Raw genomic sequence first — 27,925 nt, 5'->3', positions numbered from 1 at the left:
CCTGCTGACAGCAATCTTTAAAGAGGGATTGAAAGCCTAGAAGTCTAAATTTGGGTTGGATGTGTTGTCCCTTCGAAAAGAGTACAGGATTAATGCAGACTCATTTTCTTCCTGTATTTTGAATTTTATGGCATGAAATTAAGTCTTATGATGTTTTTTTAAAGACTTTCCAGAATTCTGGAACTTCTACTACTGGAAAACACAGTGTTACTCATTAGAATTTGTATTAGAGACTGTGCACTTTGTCTTTTAATTACTGCTATGAAACCTTTTTTCAGCTTTTATCTTACTCTTATTTGGCAATTCTAATAGAGAATATTCTTTAATGCTTATGGTACTTTTCACTTAACAAAAAGCAAATGAGAGTGCACAGTTTTACAGAACTTTGGAAACACATCTGGAGTGACTTTGAGGCCTTCCTAAACAGGACTTGGGCCCCAAAGTCACTTTCCCTATTATACCAATTTTCACAAAAGATTTAAGTTAAATCAAAAGGGAAGTCGTACAAAGTCAAGTGACTTTAGCAGGGTCACACCAGCGTTTTGTGACAGAGGAAAGAAGGAACAGAGCAGAAATATTTGGAACCGGTTCGGTCTCCATTTGACGGTGGAACTTTCCTTCTATGAATGTTGTCTGATAACTATGGTATGAGACTACGTATCAGTTATTATGGTCTGAAAGGTCAATATAAGTATTTATTTAAAAAAGAAGTTTTAAAAAATTCAACCTTTAAAAAACTGAATCAAACATCCAAAGACAAAGCTAAGTTCAGGAAATAGTTCAACACTACGTGCACTTCTTTTCTGCTTCTTGCTTGATTGTAGACTGGTTTCTCTTTGATAGCTTGTGAGAAACAGGTAGGTAAACCTAGATTGTCTGTCAGAACACTGTAATCTGCTTTTAGGGACTGGATTAAGGAACAGAACCTTTAAAAACAAAGCAATGAGCATCCAAATGCCTGTTGATAGGGGTTGCAGGCATAAGGATTTATTAGTGGAATACCTGTGAAGTGAATACCTGAATTTGGTGTTAACTTAGACTTTAACCTTATGACCTCTGCAGCTTTCAACTTGTATACCTTGTTTTTCTCAAAGCTTGTTCTGCTTTGTCTTGAACAGGAATACAGGCTCTCGATTTGCGGCAAACTGTGCTACGCAATAGGAGGTGCCCCAAACCAAGTGGCAGGGAGTGCTGCTGCTTTCTTCCTACAGATCTACCTGCTAGACATAGCCCATGTGAGTAGCACGGGAAACCTTTACAGGTAGTAGACTTACCTCAACTCTGATGTTGTCAACAATGTCCCTGGAATGATGAAAGGTGAAATAGCTAATAAAGCTTTCAAACTCTCTTGTTATCATTACCTCTAGGTCAGCATCCTGGCAGTTGCATACACTTGCCCGGAAATACTTTTTTTTTCCCCCACCATTTTCCTTTCTGTCTTGAAGTGGCCATTGTTTGCTTTTAGTTTGGGATCATTAGTTAATAATGATAATAATTTTGCTTAGTTTTTTTAATTATACACTTACTACTTCATTAAGGGTCTTAATTATTTGTTCCTTGGTGGTTTAATTTGTTCTCTGGAGTAATCCTGCAGGGACAGGATTTATTTCAAGGCCTGATAAACAGCTCTGAAATCCCATGGTTTTTTCCCCACACATTTTCAGGGCAAAGCAAGTAATTTTATATTCACTACTTGGATTTAATTCTTGCCCACTTAGAGGGCAGAACTGTTTTAGCAAAACTTGCTAGGTGTGATCTTTCACACAAAGTCTGGATCCTTTCTAAGAAAATTACATTTGTATTCACTTTCTGTGGCTTACATTTTTTTTCCTTTTGAATTCCAAGTTCCACCTGAACTACCTGTATAAACTAAAAACATATAAATGTAACTCCAAACCACACAGATCCTTGAGTCGAATTACTAGAAAACATTAAAAGCTCTGATAATAGGATCCTGGTATTCATTCCTTTTGAGATGGGTGAATTTAGCATATTTTATTTTGTATTTTATGGGAGTTTTCACTGGGAAGTTTCTGTCATTGCTGCTGGCAGACACTGTCTAGATTTAGGGGCTGAGAAAATGCAGCCAAGGGATGTATAAGCCCCTAGCGATGATGAAGATAGGGTGACTATAAGGACTCCACTCCTAACATAAAAGGTTTTCATTACCTCAAGGCTTTCTTCTACTTCTGTTGATGTAGTATCCACTTCCTTTCTGTCTAGGCACATTATCTGAACAAAAATCTACCTCATCTGTCCCCATGTCCCTCAGTATTTCAACCTCTGTATCTTTGTGACTGCTGTTTTGTTCTTGTTTTGGCTGACCTGTCTCTTGAGGAGCAGCACTGACCTGTGAGCATTTCTAGTACAGCTCTAGTGCTAAGTCTTCCTCTGGGTTGGGTTTCTCGCTACCCTAGCTGTGAGGGGTACAAGTCAGTGAAGGTAGATGAGGTGAACATCAGCAAACTGCTGTGGGACACAGCTTAATGTTCACCTCAGCCTTGTCCTACAGTAGGTGCAGCAATAGGATGCTTGGAGAACCACTGTAATTATCTGCTGGAGGTTGCCATTCCCAGTCCTTCCCTGTTCATCAGCCTTCTAGAGTGGAGTAGGTGTCTTGTGATTGGCTGCTTCTGCAATTTCACCTAATTTGGGCTAAAATTGAACTGGTGTGATTACAAAAGTGCATAGCATCTGTCTCTTACAAAGATGATCCAGGACTCTTGCTCCTTTCTTTCACCTCTGAGGGAATACCTACAGCAAATTCTGCAAGCTGGGAACCTGCCCCAGCTGGAAGTTGTGAGATGCTGCCTAGGAGACAATGAGCTCTGCAAAAAAGCAGGGAGTACTGCCTCAATCCTGATGTTGTATCAGTTGCATTCGTGAGGCTTCCCACTGGGTTGGAGCACTGATAGCATATCGATGAAGGGGTTTTGTCTGCTGTTACTGTTTAAACCCCATAGGCTGTTTCAACAGTCTCTCTCTCCTTTCCCCCAACCCATTAATTTGGGGAACATTCATGTTTATATAGATTTCAATGACTACTTTCAGGCCTATATTTTCAGTGGCTTGAACTGAGCACTTGGAAGATAACAAATTTTTTTTAACCATTGTGTGGTATGAATTCCTAAGCTCTCTACAGATATAGGTGAAAAAAAAACTTTGTTACTTGGGATAAACTGCACTTCTGTATTGGCACTTAAGTATGGTCCTCCTGGGTTAACTTAAAAGAGTTTTCTACCTGGATGTTTTATTCTTAAACTTTTTCCAAGTGAGATTCATTGCACGTGTGCTGGCAACACAGCAGATGTGCCTTATGCAGTTCACTTGTCACGGTTCAGTTCTGAGGGGATGGAGTCTGCTGTGCTACAACCTCTACTGCAGCCACCAGTTGGCAGCCTTAATCTCAGGGGGTGAAAAAACAGGAATGCACATAAACAGCTCCCTCTACTTTTTTCTAGATCAGGTCAAGATGCAGATATGAGGAAATGGGGCTGTGTGGGGAACAAAGTGAGGGGATAATTACAGAGGGACTCTGTCAGGTTTTATGATTAAAATAAGAACTCTAGTCTACTATTTGACTATCTGACTAATTTTCCAAGTTCTGAACACATCCATAGTCTTTTCCTCCTCGCACTTTTCCCCTCTAATCCCTTCTTGCATGCTGCCTATCTCAATGTCTCATTTGTTTGCTATGGGTAACCAATAGTAATTTCTATGACAGCAGCAGACATGTTTTGTAAATGAACTATCATTATTCTTTAAAACACTGGGGTTTTTTTCTGGAAAGTTGCTTTATGCTGTTTCATTGTATTGTGAAACAATGGCTCTTGTTTACAGTACTGTGTCTGCACTTTCAGGTTACTCCGTTCCATGCCTCTTTGGTGCTGTTCATTGGCAAAGCCTCAGGTGCAGTTACTGATCCCGTTGCTGGCTTTTTTATTAGCAAAAGTAGATGGACAAAAATTGGCCGGCTCATGCCTTGGTAAGCAGAAATGTGTACAAACACTGTGTGTGTGTGTGTGTGTGTGTGTGTGTGTGTGGTGATCATACAGTCATGTAATTGAATTAGACTCATTCTTCTTTGCCTGTTTCCCAGACAACAGTGATTTCCTTCATTCTACATATATAAAATAATAATAAAAAAAAGTCATGTCATCTATTTCCCTTTATCTTGTTCACCCATGAAAACATAGAAGAGATTTTCTACCACTGGAGACACAAACAAATAAAACTGAGACACTGTGTTTTTAACAAAACTGGAAGCTCAGATCTAAAACTTTCTTGAATCTGTGGTTGAATTTTCATCTTTGTCTAGAGTCTTTTAGTTTGGCTTCACTCCTGCACAAAGTTAACTTTAATTCCCACAGCCTTTTAATTCAATAAAGGATGTGTGCATACATCTGGAACAGAGGTGACACCATGGCACCAAAGGGCTCAGGAGCCAGCACTACCCTGACACTGTTACATTCTTCCTCACAGCAGTCCTTCTGATCCTGCCTTTCTTACATCCCTATAATCAAACTGCTTAATTAAAAAAATCACCATGACTTTTATAATGGAATGAGATGCTATAAGATTTTGATCAGCGTTTCTAAAGGCACAGAGTGATGTTTCACTGCGATGTGCTTACCCCGTGTAACACTCTAGCTACTACACTTGTACGTGTGCCATCTATGTGCTATAAGAAGAGGTTAGAAGAATGAATGTTACTCATATAGGAAGGAGATTGCCAGGTGTGAAGCAAGAAAATTGGGAAGGAGTGATCCATATCAGAGGAACCCAAGCTTATCTATGCCATAGGACATTAATTTATTTAGTTGTTTGTGTTTTGGAAGTCAAGGGGAAACTAAGTAGTCTGTGAATTAGGGAGTCTTTAATCACTGCTCTATCTCATGCATTTTAAGGGTGCATTGTAAGATATTTTGAATTGACATAACCCCAAAACTTGATACACAACAAAAATCCAAGAGTCAATGTGGTATCCTGAGCAAAGTAGTTGAATTTTCATGGAAAATAAGCCAAGTTTTTTAGCTGGTGTTTCTCTTGCTGTTGTGTGGTTTTAGGGCTACAGAAACTTGTCTGTGAGCAGCTTATAACTGACAAAGGACGGAAGGCAAGTATTTGTTGGGAGAAGGCTAACATCAGCTGCTCTTGGCCCAGCAGAAACAGGGCCTTCAGGTCAAAGTTAAACTTTTATTCAAGAGCCCCATGGGAAAAGAGGAGCTCGCTGCCATTTCTCCTTTCAGGGTTTGGTTTGTGGCCAGGTAAATTAAGTGCTTTTTAATGAGCACTGAATTAACTGAATACCAAAGTTATTCAAAAAGAAAAGAATGATGTTTTTATACAAATGCCATTAGAAGTATTCTTATGCCCCCCTTTTCTTTTTAGATCTCTGAAAATACTGCAAATGCGTGCATTTAGTGTTAGTCATAAATTGATGTTAGAGTAACTCTCGTCCTAGCACAAGCATGAACTTATCAGCCCTTTGCACTGTAAACTGACTACTGTACAACTTGCACTTCTTACAGGAAAAATGCTTATCTAACCCAGCCTTTAATGTGCATTCATCAAACAGCTTCTTTCTTTCAGGATGGATTTTGTCTGGTTTTGGTCATGGGAATTTTTTAATGGAAATATTTCCTCGTACTCTTTGGATGTCAGATCATATTTATACAAAGCAAAAAATGGGTCTTCCGTTAGCTTAAAAACACTTCAGTATTTTGAGATTAGTCTGCCTTCTTAAGTATTTAGAGTGAAGAGCTTGCCAGCAAAGCAAGAATATTAGTAAAGAAGTTGAACATTTCACTATAGAGTAATACTGTACTCAATATAAGAAGTCATCAGTCACTATTGGTCTCTTTTATGTAACGTGCTTAAAAGGCATAAGCAGACACTGACTTGAAATACATAAACCTGGTCAAATATTTTGTCAAAGGAGTTGATAATAGAAAATCAGATATTCAGCAACTTCAGCACGGCTCTGAAAACTCACTGACATTGATGAAGAAAGGGAAATGTGGAAAGAGGAGGGAAGGAGGGAAGTATTACTAGGAGGGTTATTACTGAAAAGTTGCACAAAAAATTGACTGTGAAAATATTTTACTGTAGTGGCTCTGTCTGAACACCAGTCTGGAAGAGCTCATGCTTTTGGAGAGGAAGGTGGATTCCCTGAGATGTGTTGGGATTTTACTCTTATTTGTGTTTTCTGTTGCTGACCAGCGATGGATGAACTGAGGCCTGGGGACTGGGGGGACAGAGAATACCAGAACCTGGCACTTTCCTTGTAAATGCTCAGCTCCCAGTGATGCTGCCCATACCAAAGAGCAGTGTGGGAAAGCCATTGTTTTACTAAACTATTTACCCACATTACTCTTTTGTATTCCAGATTTTCAGTTCACCATTGCAAAATAATCAGCTGACCCCCAATGTCAGTAGTGCTGTTGTGAAGGGATTAATCTGTTTTCTCTTTTACGTGTTTGGATATTTTTTGTTGGAATCTTGGTCATCTAATTACATTGTTGAAATTACATCTCATTTGCCAGAATACAGGAAAGCCCTGATGCAGCTCAGGTTTTTAGGAAATAATAGCATCTGACTACTTCTTCTGTATTATGGAGTTTGACAAGTGTTGTTTGCCTGAAATAATGTTTCGACTAATGTAATTATTTGCTAATTAACGGCAATGTCTGGAATTTAAGTTTCTATGTTTCTTTTTTTTAAGCCACCTTCCACACCACAAGGTGATCCTTCTGTGTTTGAAATTATTAGGAATTTTGCTGTTGAGTTAAATGGAGCAAAATGTCATATATCCAAGCAGAAACAAACTGGAGGAACTTTTGCAGTGGGCCGTCCCACTGTGCTGTTTTCAGCATTTTAAAGTGTATCAACATATTTGGACTTTTGCAGTGACAAAGAGGCTAAGTTGAGAGGAAAACTGAAGGCATTCGAATTGGAAGAGGGAAACCTTGATAATAAATTATCTCATGTAAAAAATGCTGAAGTATGAGAAAATGTGATGGTAGAGCTTAGTTTTCAGGTTTTTTTTCCTAATAAACGTGTAGTCTGAGATGTGTACTAAGGAAAGGCAATATAGGTGTGCTGGTACAGCGCATGCGCAAGGGAACTGTTCTGAGTGGGATATTAACTTAAGTGCAGCTCTTTTCCTTCAGATTTGCTGGGTTTTCCTCCATTTTAGGGAAGTACTTGTATACATTTCAAATTAATCTGCATATTTAATGCATGCTAATGTTTAACACTTAAGACCGTGGCATTACTGTAGTTAGAAAAACTGCACATAAAGTAAATTGCAATATATTTATTATTAGCAGGAAAATTTAATGTGCTTTGCTGTCATTATCTTGAGATTGTTGACATGTGTTAATCTTCTTTGCAGGATGCTGGCATGCACACCCTTCACAGTAGTGTCCTATTTTTTCATGTGGTACCTGCCTCCCTTTGTATCTGGAAGAGTTGCATGGTACCTGACTTTCTACTGCCTTTTCCAAGCACTGACCACAGTAAGTAGATTACAGGGCATGATGTTCTCAGCAGTAACTTGCTTGTTTACTGTCTATGTTAATGCGTTTAGTAAACTGATACATACCAAAATTTTGCATTTGACTTCAACTTCTAGTGAGTTTAAGAGATAGGCAGATGTCCTTTTATCAAACTCTCTGCTGGTTGATGGTTTCTGCCAGTGATTTCTCTGGCAAATAACCTGCTAAATCATACAGACTACCCTCAGTCACTTTCATTGGCAGTGCCCTAGATACTCAACTCATTCTTGTATAGATCCACAGTTACGTTTGGATTTGTAATTCCAGTTAGACATCTAACTTCTCTGACTTCTACTTTCAGGACCAGATTAGGAGACCGAGTGGGTTTGTGGCTCTAGTTCTGGGTGTTTTGATTCAGGCTAGAAGGCAATGAAAAGTCAAGGTACCAGCCACAAATAGTACTGATTACAGTAATCATAGTATTTATGCCTGGATAGAAGAGTTTGAGCTCATGAATTTTTCAATAAAGCCCAGAACTTGCAATATTTATGCAGAAGCCATCATTTCAGTGGATCCCAAAGAACTTCTCTGACGTGTTCCATCCTGTACATGTAAGGGTTGCATCACCCTGTTTTGCCTTGTAGCCAATATTAAGGTGGAAAAGTTATCTACCATACAAAGCAGCATCACACAGCAGAAGAGGACTGGAAGTGAGACAGCTGCAATGCAGTTTGGCAGGGTGTGTCCTGGCCGATTGAATTTCACTGGATCCAGTTTTGAAAAGGTGGCTCCCAGACATTTAAAATGTTTGTATTTCTTGTTTCACTTCAGGTTTTCTCCTGTTTAATGATCTGTTGGACCTGGGAATTCTGTATTCCTGTGTTAAACTGGAATATTTCCCTAGGTGTTTCGTTTCTTCTGGAGAAAGATGGTTCAGAAGACATTTGTAATGGCTTAAAATATTTTTTTCCCTATCTCTTTTGAAGGAAGAACAGAGGTCTTCTGTGGAAAGGCTTTGTAAACGTATACACTTGCCATGTTTGATTGAGGTGAACAGAAATGCGTTTTGTATGAACAGAGTAGGATGCAGATTGCAAGACTTAGTTTGCCTGGCTACAGATTTCTGTGGTGGTGGAAACACCACAGACAACTTGTTTGTTCAAACAGGTTCATGTCCCACTTCCACTTCACAAGAGTCTTAGAGATTGGCCTGTATGTTGTTTCAAGATTTTAGGAATTACTTTTATTTTAGTTTGACACTATGAGGACAGGGACCCACTCACATCATCACCATCCAAAAAATGGAAAAAAACATCCTTTAACGTTCAATAATTCTTTTCAATAAGGTCCTACTTGAGATAAGGCCTCTCTTGCAGTAAAAGTGGAGCTCATTTACTCAGCATTGCAATAAATATTACCAGTGCATTGTTTCCAGCAAGATTTTACAACAAGGGATCAATTGCATGCTAGATACAGTGCTGTAAAAACAATCAATCAGCACTCCTCATCTTCCTTTTTGTCAGTGCATGTACGTAGCCATTGGGTGTTTCTACCTATTCTTGACTCAAATTGAGGACTGTGTGGCTAAATGGTGTGGAAGACAAAGTAGTTTTCACCATTATCTGCTGGAATTACATAGTTAGACAGATATTTGAGTAATTTTGGGGATTTATAGAGTCTTCTGGCTCGAACAAAGTGGAAAACTGTATTGTTTTCATTATGGCTTTTCTTCCTGTTAGTTAGTTCAAGCTAGGAACATGATAGTCTCCTAGTGAAAGAAAATAGATGCTTTATAGCTCAACTATGAAGAGTGTTTTCCCAAGGAAGCTGAAGGAGCACAGCATTAAGGTAAAGCTCTTGGTAATTTATTACTTATTATTTGTATTATGACAGATACTTTTTTTCCTTTTATATGCTTTACGAATCAGAAAGAAAAGATGGATCTTTGTGCTAAAAAATACCGTGTTCTAAGTAAGTGACTTCCAAGGTTGCATTAAACCATTTTCCTGGATATCGGAGGAACACAGCATTTACTCTGACATTTCCTAAGTGATGTTCTTTCTTTGCACAGTTATTCCAGGTACCATATTCTGCCCTCACCATGTTTCTCAGCACAGACCAGAAGGAGAGAGATTCTGCAACAGCATACCGTGAGTGTGATCTGGGCTTTCTCATGGGGATTAGGACTGAGTTTTATTTCAAATCATTCTCTATCTATAGGTCATTCCTAATGGTTTGTGTCCTTAAACTGGACATTTTAGATGAGATTTTTAATATCTGATGAAAAATACTTTGTCTTATAAATGCTTCCTTTTCTCTAGCTAAATAGGAGACATTAATGTTTTATTGTCTCAAATTGTCTGATTAGCTATAAACTGTTTTTGCTTTATTGCTAGCCAGATGAAAGATAAAAATCACTCTTGCCCAAGCCAGGGTAGGGAACAATGATGTAAATTAAAGGTGATTTGTAAGGGAAAAACCACAAAGTGCTGATCTTCTTTAACATTCAATTAAAGGAAGTTTGAAAGTAATTTTGAGTATTTTCTTTCTTTTTTTTTTCTCTCTCTCTCTCTTTTCTTCTGTGTTTTGGCTCAATTTTCCTTAGCTTTATGTGTTTCATGTTAGAAATTCAAATCCCAAAGCTGTTTTCTCTGAAAAAAAAATCTGGAACTCATAGAACCAAGATGGTTAACCTCACCAAAAAAGGAGAGTAATTTTGTGTGCATGTTCACACCAACTGAAATCTCTCTTTTTATTTAATCTGTGTTTATTAAATTCTAAAATCTGCCAGGTAGTTTATGGACAGACCTTGCTGTAATATGTCTAGCTCTTACTGTATTTGTTAAAAGAATGAGGGCTTCCAGACCAGATCTCTGGCTTTTCAAAAATTAAAACCAGACAAAGTTTTTTATTTGAAGCAAAATGATCAGACCAAAAAAGTGCAATGAAAATATTTTCAAGATTTCCTGTACAGATCATAAATTGGATGTAAGAACAGTTTCCTCCTTTCCTACTCTCTTCAGCTCTGTTCTTCTGTACTGTGTAACTGCTGTCTCTCATGGCCACCAGCATTAAGCAAGGTAAAGAGAAAAGTCAGATATCACGTGAAAGACTTTTCTATGTGTTAACTTGTCCTTGGTGTTGCTTTAGGATAACCTGTCATATTTTTGTTGCATCTGTTTTCTCTACCTGGCAAGAACCCTTTTCTCTTCCAGTAGTCCTCCTAACCCTCAACATACTTGCTTGAGTATGTTGAAAACTAGACCATAGAGGCACAATGAAATGGCCAGAAGTGCTAAAAAAATCATGTCAGAAATCCTAGATACAACATTCCCTGAGCAACCCAATCCCTTTCCGGCCACATGGAACAGTTGTAATCTGCATTATCATCAACCATCTCAAGAGAAAGTCTGGGCTAGCAGTCACAGGACAGCACTAAACAGCAGGAGATTCTAGCTGTGTTATATTCTTTGGCACTGACTGTATTCTGAGTCATCTGGCCTGAATTCGAACTAAATCCATGTACCTAGTGTTTTCTATTGTCTGGTTTTATGTCTTCAGATCCAAATAAATGTGCTTTCCTATCTGCTAGTTCCATGCAAGGCTTCATAGGCATGTGAAATTTGTGCTCGTAAAGCGGTTGAACTCCATGGCTCAGAGGTGTTATACGTTTATAGTGTCATTTTATTGTGCAGAAAGGGTTTAACTTTTGAGTGTACAGCTGTTCTCCTAAGCCAAGTTAGGCTGGTGAAATGAATCATAGTTTTGACTTTTCAAAAGTTGGTATTTTTGTATATTTTGAAATTATATTTGTTTGGAGCCAAGTTATGGTTATGACTATGTGAGAATCTCTCCTTTTTCCTTTTTTTGCCAAGTGTTTCACTTAAACACTTTTGCCTCTCTTCAGATTTCATGGAGGATTCTTCCTGTTGATAGACTTTCTTGGATGAAGTTGGTAGTTCAGGAATTTCTTCAACTGTTTAAAGAAAAACAGCTGTGTAATATGAAGGGTGCTTTTGTAAAAAAGATCAGGATCAGAGGATCCATTACCCTCTACTGGAGACAAGCAGAACTGCCGATTATAATTTTTTTCCTGCTTCTTACTATAAATTAATGGTAGAAATACTGGATTCCACAGTTGCTTTAAATATAACTCCTACTTACATTCTGGGAAAAATATAAGTTACTTCAAGGACAATCCGCTTTCTTAAAGATCAACTTTCTTGGCTAAGGTGGAAAGTAATACATAATAAATACTGAGCAGACAAAAATGTTGAAATCTGCCTGTTTCTCAGCTCTTGATACAACTTAGAAAATTAGGTTTCACAATGGTTTTACTTCTGTTACCTATAATGATGCTTCTGAGGTTAATTCTATGCAAGTGCTTGGTAAAATGCAGATGCAGAGGCCGAGATAGAGGTTATAGAAATATAGATGGCATTTTGAGTGAAAGGTGTGACTCAAGTGCTTTGCCTTTGCACTGAGCAGTCAACAGTTTGGAAGCTCTGCAAGGCCTTTCTGGGACTTGTGTGGCCATACACTTCAGATCAGGTTGAGGTTGGATTCTCCACTATCTATAGCATTTTTACATGTATGGGCTTGTGGAGAAACAATTAAATTAGTTACACAATTAAATTAGATTAGATTAATGTTACGTTAAGACTTCAATTTTCCATTCAGTAGCATTCTCTGGGAACACACTGGTGTAATGGTTTAAATGATCCAAGTCTCCTAGAGAGCCTCTTTCCTTTTCCTTACTCGATCTTCTGCAGCTACACACAGGGCTCATTACTGCACTGTCTGAATACCTCACACTCTGTGTGCATTGCCCTCCTGTGGGATGAAGAAGTACTTTCAGTTTTTTACGGGGATACACAAAAAGGCGTGTGTCCAGGGTCACCCAGGAAGGCTGTTAAGGAGCAGGGAACTTGAATAAACCTGAACATAGGAGCTTTTGAAACGCCTGCCACTTCCCAGGTGAGTATGACAACAACCAGGACACAACCTGTGCTGGAAGCAGAGCTTCACAATCCCCTGTGATGATTCTGAGAAAGGAACATGGGGCTCCTGGGGCCACTGAGACAAAAAAGTGGAAAAAAAGCCTGAAGTTTAGGGAGGCTTTGTTCCTGTTCCTAATCTGTTCGTGTATTCAACCTTATAGATCCTTATGCAAAATGCGTAAATAGTCTCTGGAGCTAGGACAGGAAATCCCTGCCATGGAGATTCTGGCTGTGGCCAGGTTGCATGGAAACAGGAGTGGTAGGCCTCATGGTGACGAGAGTCTAGAAGTCAGATTACTCCCCACTTTGCCTGCAGCGGAGCTGTAACGACTCGCCGCCTTGTTGACTTATTTTGAGTATATGAAGCATGAACTGGATGTCCATAGTTAAATCTTTGCTTTCCCACATGGAGACTTTAGTGGGTTTTTTAATATGACCCTTTGTTCTCATGGCACGTGGAGTGTTAGTGATGTGATTCATTCTCTGAGGCTGAGGTAGATCTCTCTGACTGTGGTCTTAGGCAGTTAAGAATGTCATCTGGTGTTTCCAAGAGCTTTTCAGCTGTATTATTTCCAACAGAAGCCTCAGATGAGTATAATTTTATTTTACAGTTGGAGAATCTGGAGGTCTGATCAGATAAGTGGCTTGAAGAATGTTTCACGAGTTACTGTCAAGTTTGAGATGAAAATTCTGGTGTTTTGGCTCCTAGTCCTGCTTTGGAAAAACGATATTCAACATTTAAACTGTAGTTCTGCTCTGGTCCTTGAGATGAAAGGTTTCCATGTTATCCCCTCGTGGCTCTTTATCTCAGCTGCATCCATCATACAGCTTGTATAAAAGAGATTTTTCCATGGAGGCTTCTAAAAGCTGGTTAGAAAATAGATAACAGAAGTCTCTTTCCTTGAAACTGTTCTGTTACTGACCTTCCAGTTCTGCTGTTCTTGGTATTGCATTTTCTGCTTCTTCCCTATAAAAGAAAATGTCTTGGTGAGGTTTATTTTCAGTGAGACAAATGAGCAGACTGTGGAGGAATCAAGTTCTCATTCTCGGTGCGTGTTTATGCTTTCTCTTTTAGGAATGACCATGGAAGTGCTTGGGACCTTGATTGGAGCTGCACTTCAGGGGCAGATTGTGGCCAGTGCTCATGTCTCTCATCACTGCACTGTGAATCCCCCAGTAAATGCAACCGACACTCTCAGCTTTCCAGACCCCTCAGATCACCTCTCTCATCAAGTAAGTGTCTATGAGAGCACACTAAATCTTTTAGGAGAAGGGTTGGAGCAGCGGAGAAGAGAAGGCTCTGCGAAGACCTCATTGCAGCCTTTCACTATATAAATGGGATTTATAAAAAGACGGAAAAAGATTTTATCAAGGCCTGCAGTGACAGGACAAAGGTCAATGGTTTTAAACTGAAAGAGGATAGATTTAGATTGCACATAAGAGGTATTTTACGATGAGGGTGGTGAGACACTGGCACAGGTTGCCCATAGAAATTGTGATGCCCTATCCATGGGAGCGTTCAAGGTCAGGTTGGACATAGTTTTGAGCAACCTGGTCTAGTTGAAGATGTCCCTGCCCAAGGCAGGGAGCTTGGAATTAGATGAACTTTGAAGGTCACATTTAATGCAAATAATTATATGATTCTGTGAAAACATAGTGGCTATAGCAGGATCTTTCTGTTCAGCAACACTGCTTTTCAAAGTAAGTATTGCTAGGGATTGCTTGTAAAGATTAATTGCTGTTATGGGAATGAAACTGTAAGTCCTACTTGGAGTCTGTATTCTTGTGAAGGTACAAAGCGCTGTTGAAAGTAAATGGTTGGGAACAGGCAATTAGTGGGAGCAGGGCTCAGTGGTCAACATGTGGAATGAGCCTAGAGGACCATGCTTGCTTATTTCATTTTCCACAGCAGATTTTTCCTGTAATCCTGCACAAGTAATTTAATCTTTTCATGCTTCAGTTTGCTATTTTTTGAGAAGCAGAGAATGTTTTATATCTGGGAGGAAATCCTAAAACCTGATCCAAACCTCAGTGAACACCATTTGATAGTCTTCCATTGTTTTCAGTGGTCTTGAAACAGGCCCTGAACCAAACAATTACCTTGTGTAGTGGTTTTCTCTGTCAGTTGTGAAATCAGCAGTTTGTTGGTTCCATTTTACCAGTTGCTAGATTCAGTCTTTCATTTTATATTTTCATCTGTTTCCCTGTCAGTGCATGTACTAACTGATACATGAAATTCCCCATGAAGAAGATTCCTTGACCCAAGTCTAATCGCAGGTGCTTGGTACAAATCAGGATGTACGTATTCATGCTCCACTTATTGTAGTTGAACAGCTGCTATTACCACTCTTCAGCAGTAGTAAAATCGCAAGCTAAAGGCATGGTTTTTTGCACACTTTGAGTCTGCGTACCCTGGCACTGGTAGTGCAGGAAGGGAAGCAAGCCCCAGCACTGTTCTCTACCTCTGTGCTACCTGATCCTTTTGCTCTTCTTTTTGACACAGGCCGTTGTAAGGCTTCTCAGAGCTTTCCTCTGGGAAACTGCTTAGGGAGAGCCGGGCTGCTTCTGTAAGTGGCCGTGCCATTTTATAACTGATAAAAGTGGTTTTGAAGCTGCTTGTTAGGTAACATCTAGTATATATTTTAACTAGACAGAGAAACATCATCTTGTCTTCCTTTTTAGCTTCTAAGATGATGGCTTGAAGTAGAAAACTATTGTGCTGTTGCAGCTCTGTGAATTGCCAAGAGGAGTAGCTTGAAAAGTTGTGGAGATAGCTGAATTTCACAGCACAGCATATTCCCTGTCTGAATCTGCTTTATGCCATAATCACCAATTTCCTCTTTTAAATCTCCTAAATGGCCTTCAAGAAAAAATAATGCACTATTTAAATTTATTTTCTTTCTGTCTAACCACATGTGCTTTCCTGTCCTCTTCGAGGTAGGTAGGCTTTTTCACATCTGAAGAAGTTGCAGCGTGACTGGAAACTTGTCTTTTTCTTTTCCAACTATTTGAGTTGATTTAATTAGAGATATTACCTTCCTCTTTTCACTTCCTTATTTACAAGCATCCATGTGTTCATTTTTTGCAAGGATTTCCTGTTTATTTGTTTTGGTCTTTGTTTTTTTCCTTCTTCCACTGTTTTGTGTGTCACCTCAGGTTTTGTAGATGAGTAGTATCTTATGGTTCAGAATGGTCTGGATTATGGTGTCTAACTTTTTTCCATGGGTAAAGTTGTGTTCACTCTTTGTTCTTTCTTGCCCTTCTTCCTAAAGAGCCCTCATGCCTGAGCAGAAGCTGTAGTGTGAATGAACTGCTTTGGCAACCCACCTTACTCCCTGCTGCCTTGATTTATGAGGACCAGAATTTGTTGCCATTCACACAACCTGGCATCAATTTAGTTGGATTATGGGACCACTCATGGCCACCGAGCCACATGGGGAAGATGCTTGCATCGCATGACAGGGCACTTGTCTTTTGTTCACATCACCACAACACTATATGCACTTACCTACATGATCGACAGCAGATGTTGGATCTTGAATTTTGGTTTTGTGACTGATGGAGATTGAGTTATAAACAGAGGCAGGGCGAGGATCTATGAATCTGAAATGCTTCCATCAATCTAAAAGAAATCTTTAGAAGAGGCCGAATCTCATAGAATTGTAGAATCACAGAATGTATTGGGTTGGAAGGGACCTTGAAAGATCATCCAGTCCAAACCCCCTGCAGTAAGAATCTTGACCGGTATTTTTAGTGCCATTCAGGAGTATGACCCTGACCCTTTTTGTCACAAGGACTAATTCGTAGCTGCTTAAGAGCACACCTAGTTTAAAAGGAGACCTAGTGAGTGACTGTTATTATTTTGCTCATTATTAAAGAAAGAAAGTAGAAAAGATGGTTATTTCTAAGCTCTCCTGAAGTTGTTACTATAAGCTTAGAGGTAGAAAACCAAGCATGGATATTTATATAGTTCGTAGATGGGCTAACAAGTTTTGTTTAGGGTCAGAGAATCTTATTTGGCCTACCATGAATATCCTTGATAGTTTAAGCTCAAATTACACTCTACAATAACCCGTGGAAGAAAGCATTTAATTCAGTTGCTTCAAGCAAATTAACAAATAAATAGAAATGAAATATAAAATTCATAGTGGAGTCTTGTTACTGTCTCTTTTTGTTCATCTCCTTCTCTCCTGGCTAGGCTGCTTTTGAGGCTGAAGTTACCTCATTTAAGTGAATTCAGGTATCTACAGCACTGCAGTCAGTAGTCTGTGCAAGTCATAGCCAATAGTACAAAAGTACTCTGTGACTGAATTTATAGCTCTGGTATTAAAAAAACCCCAAACTTCTATCCCAGATAAAGAATAGTTTAGAATTCCTTTATTTTACCAGGTACCATTCTAAGATGTAAATATCTTTACAAAAGCTGTTGGTTTGAAGATTGTCTATACTTATATGGCTCATCTGATGACCTCTGCATCTATACTAAGTGGCTTTATATTTGGGAGTACATTCTTGTATTGCATGCTTATTTATCAGCTTCTTTCTAAATTTATAATAATTTCATTTATTTTGCAACATATAACTGATAATTTGGAATTCAATTTTCCTATTAAATAATCATTGTGTCATAAAGATCTACAACCAGCACTTATTTTATCTTTGATAACACAATATAAAATAAATTATTACAGAATACTAAAGCAAAATAGTTTTTAAAGCTTTATTCCCAAGTCAGTATAATCAGAGTTAGAAGCAATAAACATGATCTGATGGTGCAGGAGGTATCCTTGGAGGTTTTATTCCCCTGGCTAGTAAGAAGCAAAGATTTCTGAGTTTGCTTGAGTATTTCACTAAATAACTGGGAAAACAAGCATGCAAGCTACCATATTCTCAAAACATTGGCATGAAAGTGTGATTTCTAAAATTCATTAGAGCCTAGAGCAAGCTTTAATTATCATTATGTATAAGTGCAGTAACTGTAGTAATTATGTTTACATCTGTACCGAGGCCTTTCCCACCAAGCATGAAGATACAGACTGCTGTCTGTGTAGCTACACCAACTGGATTTACTAAAGATCAGAATCATTCTACAGATGCTGCATGTTTTTGATAGATGACTGTGTATGTCTATAGCTAGTCTCAACATAAGCAATTCTTTAAACCATTCAGGTGGGCAACACAGTAGCCTTTTTGTTCACAGCTGGGGCTTTTTTGCAAGAAATATATACTTATGTGTCCTGGATTTATCCTAAAGTAGGCGTTGTTTATAAATGAACTGCAGAAGTGAACATTTTTCCGAGAGGTAAAAGACAGACAGTTGGCAGTATGTAGATGGGCATTTCTTCATTCACAGATGACTCACCAGAAAAAAACTGAAAAATTTTCATAATGGCTTGTCATTCTCCTGTCACAATTTCGAATGTGTCCTTTTTTCTTTTCAAAGGCAAAAGTATATATGATTGCAGCAGGGGTGATAGGAGGTGTGTATCTTCTTGGAATTGTCATTCTTTTTCTTGGAGTGAAGGAAAAAGATGGTAAGATATATTTAAATATGCCTAGATTTAATAATAATTGTTTCACATTCATCTCTGGAAAAGATTGTTATTTTATGTATTCTGCTCCTCTTAGATCCTTATGCCTTAAACTCAGACAGAGCAATTCCTTTTTGTAAGGGGCTTGGACTCACCATGAAGCATGGTCCATATGTGAAGCTTACAGTTTCATTTCTTCTCATCTCAACAGCAGTTCAGGTAACTTCAGACTCTTGAAGTCTGTGTGTTGGCCTCATTCCAGTCACAGCATGGGAGAGTCTGTGGCAGCTAAAATGCAAATAATCTTTGGCTGGTGACTGGAGGTGGTGATCTAGGGGGTGGTGCCTTCCCCTGCAAATCAGTAGGGAACCAGAGCCCCTTTTTGGTGTCTGGGGTCCTGTGCAGCTGGAGATGGTTCTTTCAAACAAGAAGTAAAACCAAAGTCCTGACCATTTAAAGATGGCTTTTTCTTTTTCTTTTCCTTTTCCTTTTTTTTCATAAAAGGTGAGGAACTCGTCCTAGTGACCCAGATTGGGTCATTATATGTTATCCATCCACAGTCTCCTGTGGTTTCAGTTGCTTAGAGAATGCTTTTTCTCTTCTCTCTGTTCTTCTCTATACTGTGTGCGCAGCTTTAAACCGTTGCCCCTTTCCTTTGCATAGGTGGCTGCTCTTAGATAGTGGCTGAACTGGTTCTTATGGAGTCTTTTGTGATGGGAGGCATTAGGTCAGAGTAAGAAGATCTTCAGAGGCAGGAGGTCTTACCTGTGTCAGAGATAGATAGAGCTAATTTTCAAATGAGGACCAGCAGTTGAATGTGGCTCTCACCAAAAGATGCGATACATCCTCCCATAGAGAGAAGCTGTAGAAGAACTTAAAGCCACTCAGTAGGAAACACTCCCCATAGTCCAGCAGTCCTTTTAAAGTTTGATTTTTGAGCTATGTTCAACTCGGTAAATGTGTTATTTTAACATGAACCTGTATATATCAGTTGAAGTTGGCTTTATTTTATGAAAAGCACTTTGTCAACAGACTCTTAGTCACATGAGCAATTGATCAAGTGAATATCAGGACAGAGGGCAAGAATAAGGCATGCAAGAAAGTAGTGCTGTGTTCACCAGCAGTCCTGGTGAATTAGTAAGCTCGTTGGAAGGGCTGCTTAAAACTCTATTTACCAAAGAGGCACTGAAGTTTTCTCTTTGGATTTGGGCATAGGTAGTAGGCTGTCCTTTGCAGCATCTGTCAGTCCTTGCTGGAAGGCTCAAGGGTGAGAAATAATATCGGAAACATTTCTGCTCACATCTGGGATCTGCAGGCACTGCGAGCAACAGCAGAGACAGGGAGGAGATGCAGGATGAAAGGTCCCTTGTGGTCCAGTTCCTTCCAGCATCCATTCAGTCAGCAGGGATACAGTGCACATCTGGTTGCTGGCAGCCAACTGCTTGCTGAAAACACCCAGAGAAGAAAAGATCTGTCAGTCCGTATCTCTCTGTTTTTCTATTTATACTGACTGAAGGGAAGGCATGAGAGGAGGCAGAAGCTGGAAGCTGTATTGCTCAGTTAGGCCAGCATGAGCAACCCTTGCCATTGTTATCCAAGGGAGGGACACTGACTTTGTAGTATTTAGTGAGTTGATTACTGGTAAGCAAAGAAATAGGCAGGTAAAGATGCATTGACCATAATCCCAGAGCGTGATATTCTACATCTCAGATGAAGGCAGCGTAAACTGAGACACAAGTTAGGGAAGGCTTTGGTGACAATGCAGAGGGAATAAAACTTTTATTCTGATTTATATGCAGATGATTGGCCACTTATAGACTGCAAGGGCACAAAGGACCAAGAGTTGACTGTACTGCTGTGGCATTAGTATTAAATCCTCCTCTGTCATCCCAGTTCTGCAGAATTGCTGGAGCTGGGCCTGAGCCATATAATAAAGCCTTTAGACAGAATCTTCTCATAAGGCAGTCTCTGTTTTGGTTATTTTAATGCTGTGTTGGGTGCATGGTTTACTTCTTGCTTGCGCCAGTATTACTGACTTGTTGCTCCAATGGTAGCAAGAGAGTTATTTTTTCTTTGAATTGTTTCAAATGAGGGAAGAATGAGACTCTCAAATGCTACATTTAACAAGTCAGTCACCAACTATGTTTGACTAATATGGAGTGTGATGTCATTTTTGTCTTTTAAAATTTTCCTTTCTTTTTTGTTGGTTACCAAATGTCTTCAATTCAACAGCTGGAGCAGAGCAACTTTGTCCTATTCTGCACTCATGCCGCTCGTCTTCGCAATCACTTCCAGTATTTGGTGGTGACCATCTTGGTGAGTTGCTCTTCTGTCCCATACTTTTAGTTGATAGCTGGTTCTCACTGCTTTTTGGCACAAAATAATGTAAGAGTTTTGTGTCTAGAAAGAGCTGCTAATAAGCTACAACATATTTTGCATTGCCTGTTTGAAATAAAGCTTGTGTTCCCTACTGTACTTCTAAAAAATTAATGCTTTGGAGCTTTTAATTCATTCCTTGTTGCTTTTACCTGTAGGTCACTTTCTGCTCCCACAAAGGGCAAAAGCTGCTGCCAGAAAAGAGGTCTGGAATTTTAGCTCCTTTTTTCCTTTCCCAAGTCTGATATGCTAAAAATTAAACAACTTTAATTTGTGTATTCATACATGTGAGCCTTCTGGACTAGCTTAGGCAGCTTGCAAGGATAAATATTTAAAATATCCAGAGATACGAAGATTCCTCTCTCGAGCAATTGGCAATGTAATAAAAAAATCCTTTTCACAACCTTTTTTCTTGACATGCAGAGGTAGAATTCTGCTTGCTTAGGCAATACTTACAACTCAGTTACACACTGCTCCTGTATTGCATGATCTGCTTTATGATTACAAGTAATACCAGTTGAAAACTGCCATTTTCATCCTTCTGACCAAAGTCCTTTTAACACAAGTAGAACATTTAATGTTGTGTAATTACTGGCATGTGCATGTATTGCAATTTTGAAATATTTTCTAGAGAATTTGTCTACCATATAAAATACTGCAGCAGTCATTTTCAGGGAAGCTATTGCATGATTTCCGACCCACTTGGCACAGAGACTTTGTGGAACCATCTTAGAGAAACTTCATTTCCACTTCTTGGTCCCAGCCTCCTACTTTTTCCAACCCATTTTGATTCTTCCTTTCCCACATTATAAGAAAGATCTTTTCCAATTATTAAAACCAAAATGTTGGAGGGCAAGGGTTGACTGTTAGGTATCTTAAGCCTCTGCAAGTAGTCGACACCAAAAAGAGAGACAAGAGACAGTAGAGTTGAAGTCAGTAAAGAGTGAAATACAACTGTAACAATGAGATGGCATTTGAATTTAGGTCGGTTGTAAGACTGTCATTAGTAGCAATACTCCAGTGCATTGGTACTATCTTATCTGTAGTTGTTGCTGCTACCAGGTGAGTATTACAGTCTATGAAATGGTAACGTTGACTGTGACTATTTCTCTTACAGGTTGTTCCTAAGAATAAACATGTAGTATGGGATATGGACTCTAAGTTTATCTTAAAATAAGTGTGCCTTGCACTTCAGCTTTCTTTCTTTATGATGGGATAAAGCTTAATTCACTTATTGTTTGTCAGGTTCAGATAATGAGGCAAGAGGCATTACCACAAAGTATGAGTATTTCCAATATGTTTGAATTTTACTGTCTGTATGATGTATAGCTTTAGCTGCTGTGGTTTATATTAGGAAAAGGAAATTTTAAGACTGATATTTGACTGTGGAAAACCTCCTCATGGATAGCTTTTTTTTTTGTAATATATAGCAGTGAATTAAAAAAAAACCACTCAAAGGATGAGGCGAAATGGGATTTGACTGTGAAAAACCCCCTCATGGATAGCTTTTTTTTTTGTAATATATAGCAGTGAATTAAAAAAAAATACTCAAAGGATGAGGAGAAATGGGAATCTGAGTTCACCTTCCTTTCAGACTATAATGTATTAGACAAAAAGATGTCTGCGAGTTCTGAAGACGACAGTGGCAGTAAGCACAGTACAGCTATGTTTTTTTTGTCAATTGTAGGTATCAGCAGCTGTGAGCATTCCCTTCTGGCAGAAGTTTCTGCAACGATTTGGCAAGAAGTGTGCAGCATGTGGGATTTCGGTAAGCAAATCCTCTGAGAGAAAAATCTGCTTGTGCTCACTCCATTTGACAACCGGAGCCACTTCAGGAGCTCTTTCAAGTGCTTATGACCTCGAGCTACATGCAATTTGCTCCATTTCAGAGTTTGTCTTAAATTGTTATACTAAATTTCAGACAGATTCCAAGTTTCCAAGAGAAACTTCTGAGAAATAGATTGATCCTGAAGGGAGGTCCCAGTTTATTTAAGAATCTGCACAAGCTCTGTATTTGACTGCTCTCAGAAGTGAACCCCAATGAGGTTTTATAAATTTGGATCTGTGTTGACTCACGTTGGCAAGTTATCTGTTGTGCAAGACCTGTTTTGTCTTTGTACATGGTGCTGAGCTGACCACATCTGTAATTCAGTCACAGAGGAGGAACCAGAAGTCTGTTACACATCCTCCTCTAGCAACATAAGAAAGCAGGGATGCCTACGTCTCTCTGAACGGAGATGGACAGTTATTAGTGAAGTAAAGAAATAGGTGACCTACCTGAGAAAAGAAGCCTACTTTAACTCTGACACAGCTCCGCAAAGCCAGCTCAGTGAGCCTGCCCTCGTCTCTGATAGATTATTTTAAGTCCTTCACTTAGTGCAGGCAGCAGCAATTTTCTGTCATCATGCTCAGTGAGTCATTGTATAGTCCTGTTCCTTCCCATTTTCCCCCTGTTTACCTTCAATTACTTATGAAAGAGGAAAGCAAAATTGCCTGCTGTGCTCCCAACAAAGCATGAGGACTGAAGCCTGAAGCTTCAAAATCTGAACAAAGCTGAAAAGTTTAGTTGTGGTGACAATTGTTGAATATAATTGAACAGTTATAATTTCTGGAATTAAAATCTGTGTATTGGAATGATTTACAAAGAATCAGAAGTAACTTTAAAACCCAAGTTCCAAATATGCCAGATCATTATGTGTTTTGAAGTAGGCATCTGGAATCCAAGTCCTCATTTCTTTTTGCCACTTAAGCAAAGAGAATTGCCAAAAGCAGTATTGGGCCACTGACTGGGCCAGGGAATGCAGTTCTCTTCCTTAGGAAATCTCCTTCTTTGTCTGCTTGGCTACGAAAAATGCTTTCTTCAACCAACTTGGCTCTATAAATTTAGTTTAACGTGACTGAAAAGCCTGTCAACACCTCTGTAAACATGGTTTAACTTAATTTTACAGTTGAGTTGCTTGACTGTATTATGGTCTAAGTGGGGGCTGGGTTGAAAAAAAGCCACCTCTCTCTTTCACCTTCTAGGCTTTTCTCAGGGGACTCAGTGTGTTCTCAGTGATGGATTCTGTGTCAGGCAATGCATCACAGGGGCTTCCTTTACTACCACCCTGTGTGATCTGTACAACTAATCTGTTCTCTCTCCCTGTGAAATAAAATCACATCATTTAAGGCTCTTATGTTTGTCACTGGGGAATGCTCTTCTGGAAGGCAAGGAGACAGGGGAGAAAACACGGGGCTTTTTTTCCTCCAAAACCTTACTCGGCTTTCAAGGTGAAGATGTAATTTGAAATTCAGTTTCCTTAAAAGAAATCCACACTGCTCCAAACTAATTTTTCCTGTTAAAGTGGTTCTATGTTGACAAGACCCCTGAAAGAATATAGAAGGCAGGGCAGGTAGATAAGCAACAAGAATTTTGGGTTCCTTCCACTGGTACTGCTCGCTTTTTAATCATTCCTCCACAAGAGATGACCAACATTTCATGTGCTAAGTATCTAAACTTCCTAGAAGTTTGAAGCCTAGACTTTCTGAAAGTACAGGGTCATACCCAAGCAGCATCCTTGATGGCATTCTTCCCATGATCAGGTTGGTGCACAGGCTAGAAATTATTCCCTTTGGTTTATTTGCTTCTGCTCCCACGTGCTGTGTTTGTTTAGATTGCCTGCTCTGCCCTCACGGGGCAAACGTTGAACATAGCAATCCGTAAGTCCCTCAGCTGGTGACTGGAGGTGGAGTTGTCATGAGAAATTTAGGAAGTGTGGCTGCTTATGCCCTTGGGTCATGGTTTTTGCAAGGTGTCTAAAAGCGAAAGACCATTCTCTCTCACAACTTCAGCTTCCATCCTAGCCAATAATAGCTTTTGGATATGGGTTTTGGAGATGTAGTAAAAGACAAAAACAAATCCAAAAATGCCCCCAAGCTTTTCACCTTCCTAGACATACACAATTGTTTATTTGCCATCTATCAGCACTGTGCAGCATGGAGGTTGGATGAATCCTGACTGTGCAGACCCTTTTCCACTCTCCCATCCCCATTTCCACTGACATCCTTGCCGCACCTGATTTTCCTGATTTTCCCTTCACCACCGTTAGCATCCCAGCAGGGTCACCTTCCACAGTGCTGTCAGGGGATGGATGGAAGACACGTGATAACTGTAGGATATTGTTTATGACTTGGAGGGCAGCAGCCCCGTGACTAGAGAGCCAATAACAAAGGATTTGCTTTGCAAGTGGGAAAGAAGGAGCTGCATTAGCTGTTTATTGCAGCAGGAACACTGGCCCTATGATTGCACTACCATTGCATGAGTGAGACTTTAGGGCACTGTAGCCTCAGTCCTGAGGGTCGTGTGTCTTTTCAGTAGAAAATTACAGTTACAATGATTATTATTATCGATCTCGAATTTTGTAAGTGCTTTGGTTTCTGAGTGGGTGCCCCATGTGGAGCATAAGGCAGCCATAAAATTGCTCATAGGCAACATAAAATCTTGTATTGCTGGAGTGCTCTCTTGTGGTGAAATAACGATTTTGTCGCAATGTTGGGCTAATGCAAGGATTATCTGTCTGTGCTGGGAACTTGCAGTCGGGAAAGGTTATTTTCTGCCTCCTTAGGTTAGGAGCAAACGCTTTAGATAGGAAATGCATTTAAAACATAAACATAATGGATTAGACTGCAGGACTCCCAGAATCACTTATCATACAGAACTGTAAATAGCAGTGCTTAGGGGAATCACTCTCTGTGAAAGCTCTTCTCATAACCTCAACTCCCAAGCTGCAAGTATAGAGGATTGAAACACTTAATGTTAAGCTAATCCGCATCATTAGAAAGCCCAGTAGATAAGCCTCTGGTTCTGGATTCTACGTGCCTGTGGTTCACAGGCATGGGAGATGGAGCATGTGTTGGGTACGGGACAGCTGGGCTATGTGCATTCAATCAGCATTTAAAATAGTGGATTTTAACAATCCTGTAAGCCCATTGCCTCAAGTTGAAGTTGAGGAAATCTGGTGGATTTAAGTGCTGCCAGAAAACAAATCCTGAGCATCCCAAATTAGTTTGGTTTTGAGGGTAGCCTTGGTGACTTGGGCAATGTCGTGAGCATATCTGGCTGTGTGGAGCGGGAGTAAACCACGCTGCCTTCCCCATTTTAGTTGTTGCTGAGTACTAGCTTTTGCTGAGAGAGCTTTAAAGTAGTCAATGGAAATGAAGGTGTCAGCAAACTCTTCTTCCTTCAAGACTCAAGGTGATCTGTGAAATGATATATTTACAGTGTAAAATGACCATTGAATGCCTGCCACTCCCCTTGAAATACAGTGTGATGATGTTTCCAGGCTTTGTCTCTAATAGTAAATGAAATAGTTCCACTGGCCTAGAGTATAAACTGGTGTTTGTTCATCTCTGTTATTAAATTGGCAGAAAAATGTTAGCACAAGCTGATTAGCAACCTCCCAAGAAGTATCTGGGCAGTTTGGAAACTGGCTCACTTAAGGACTCTTCACAAAAAGTATTTATACAGCCACAGTTCTTTTAGAGGCTGCGAATGTTTAGGAGTATGAATGTGGACAGGGTCTGCCACTTGACCTCATGACTGATAAATAGGCTTTTGGGACTGCTTAATTTACTAGTGCAGTTAGAGCTCTAAGACTGCTACCAGAGAAGGCACTAACATTTCTTGTCCTATTTTTCTCTTATTCTTCTGGATAGGTAAATACAGATTGGCTCAGGGCTCTTTGGAAATGCCATTTCACCAAAATACTGAAGGTGTTGCTGCGTGTGAACTGTTTTATAACACAATCTTAAATTTTGGAGGGAACAATATACCATTGAGCAGTGCATACTGTAAGTTAGATGTACTGTTTTTCTTCTTCCTCAGTGGATGATTCCTTTTGCAGTCATGCTAGTGACCATTCCAAATCTGATCCTGGCTTACTTCGTGGCCTTCGTCTCTGGTCTGAGCATTGCAGCCTCTCTTCTGTTGCCATGGTAAGAGATTATTTTATATTTGAGGTAGGGAGGGGGCATATGTGTACATTACATATATGTACTACTGCATGGAATTTGCCTCCAAAAGAGGTAGAATTTGGCAAGAGTAATTTTTTCCAATAATCTTTCTCTGCTTTTATAAATTTGGTTGCCCTCTTGTTAACAGATTACGTCTACTGTAACTGTAGCTGCTCTTTGTGTATAACAGTACATAGATGAATCAACAATCTTAAGTAGCTATAGAACTTGTGATAAAAGTAAATAGGTTGCTTAGTTTTGCTTTCAAACAGAACTACAGGAGTGATAAAGTTAGATAAATCAATTAATGCTGATCAATTAAGAAATGTAGCAGAGGAAACATAAGTCAAGCTATGTATCACTGCTTGAGCAGTCCTCTGTTACAGAATCACAGAATCACAGAATCTCAGGAGTTGGAAGGGACCTCAAAAGATCATCCAGTCCAACCCCCCTGCCAGAGCAGGATCACCAGACCAGGTCACACAGGAACGTGTCCAGGTTGGTTTTGAATGTCTCCAGAGAAGGAGACTCCACAACCTCTCTGGGCAGCCTGGTCCAGTGCTCTGTAACCCTTACAGTAAAAAAGTTTTTCCTCATGTTCAGATTGAACCTCCTATGCTCCAGCTTGCACCCGTTGCTCCTTGTCCTGTCATTGGACATCAGAGAGAAGACCCTGGCTCCTTCCTCCTGACACTCGCCCTTTACAAATTTATAAACATGAATGACGTCACCCCTCAGTCTCCTCTTCTCCAAGCTAAAGAGACCCAGCTCCCTCAGCTGCTCCTCATAAGGGAGATGCTCCACTCCCTCCATCATCTTTGTGGCTCTGCACTGGACTCTTTCAAGCAATTCCCTGTCCTTCTTGAACTGAGGGGCCCAGAATTACAGATTAAGTAGCATAAGGATATCATTAAAATAAACTGAGAATTCAAGATCATTTGCTCTTGCAAATATGTGGGGAAAAAATACCAAGGATGAGCAGGATAAGACATTTCCTTTCTGGGGGGAATAATTATTATCCAGGTCAAATTGACCAGAAAGCAAGGCTGTTCCTGAGAGCACTGTTTTGCATTACTGATTTGTACGAAGTCCTGAAATCTCCAAGAGATCATGGAAACATGCTTTGAAATCAGCTGTCAGGCTGCATAAGCTTTTCTGCACAGAGAGTGAGAAGCCCTTTTTTCTAACAGTAAATCATGACATATATTGGAAATACAGTGTCAATTCACAATTGACATTTGAGCAGCTTTCGTTCTGATTCCCCACTACCTAATTTGGTCTCTTTGCAGTAGAGAGAGAATAGGTTTCATTGGTTACTGATCTTTTTGTTAGATTGTCAAAAGAGTTATTTCAGATCTTAAAAAGTGAGGAAAGGTGTACTCTTTCAGTAAGTTTGGACTTTGAGAAGAGATCTTGGCTTGAGTTTTTCTTTTGCTCATCTCTAGGTCAATGCTGCCTGATGTTGTTGATAACTTTCGTCTGCAGAATCCTCACGCAAAAGGACACGAGACCATTTTCTATTCTTCTT

General features: G+C 39.6%; 1 protein-coding gene across 1 annotated transcript in view; it reads left to right on the top strand.

Moving 5' to 3' along the window:
• MFSD2B (major facilitator superfamily domain containing 2B) overlaps positions 1 to 27,925 on the top strand; it is a gene marked incomplete at its 5' end in the record, with an annotated part of 35,508 nt that overhangs the window by 5,082 nt on the left and 2,501 nt on the right. Inside the window, 11 exon segments of the mRNA XM_010182471.1 lie at positions 1,119 to 1,235; positions 3,861 to 3,985; positions 7,397 to 7,520; positions 9,571 to 9,649; positions 13,575 to 13,732; positions 17,943 to 18,033; positions 18,128 to 18,249; positions 20,263 to 20,346; positions 22,094 to 22,174; positions 26,270 to 26,379; positions 27,843 to 27,925. The exon segment at positions 27,843 to 27,925 is cut by the window's right edge and continues 14 nt beyond it. Of these exon segments, the coding sequence (XP_010180773.1) occupies positions 1,119 to 1,235; positions 3,861 to 3,985; positions 7,397 to 7,520; positions 9,571 to 9,649; positions 13,575 to 13,732; positions 17,943 to 18,033; positions 18,128 to 18,249; positions 20,263 to 20,346; positions 22,094 to 22,174; positions 26,270 to 26,379; positions 27,843 to 27,925 (1,174 nt within the window).

The sequence above is a fragment of the Mesitornis unicolor genome, unplaced genomic scaffold (assembly GCF_000695765.1).
Source record: "Mesitornis unicolor isolate BGI_N332 unplaced genomic scaffold, ASM69576v1 scaffold21254, whole genome shotgun sequence".
Classification (NCBI taxonomy): Eukaryota; Metazoa; Chordata; class Aves; order Mesitornithiformes; family Mesitornithidae; genus Mesitornis; species Mesitornis unicolor.
This window is presented reverse-complemented; position numbering and strand designations above follow the sequence as displayed.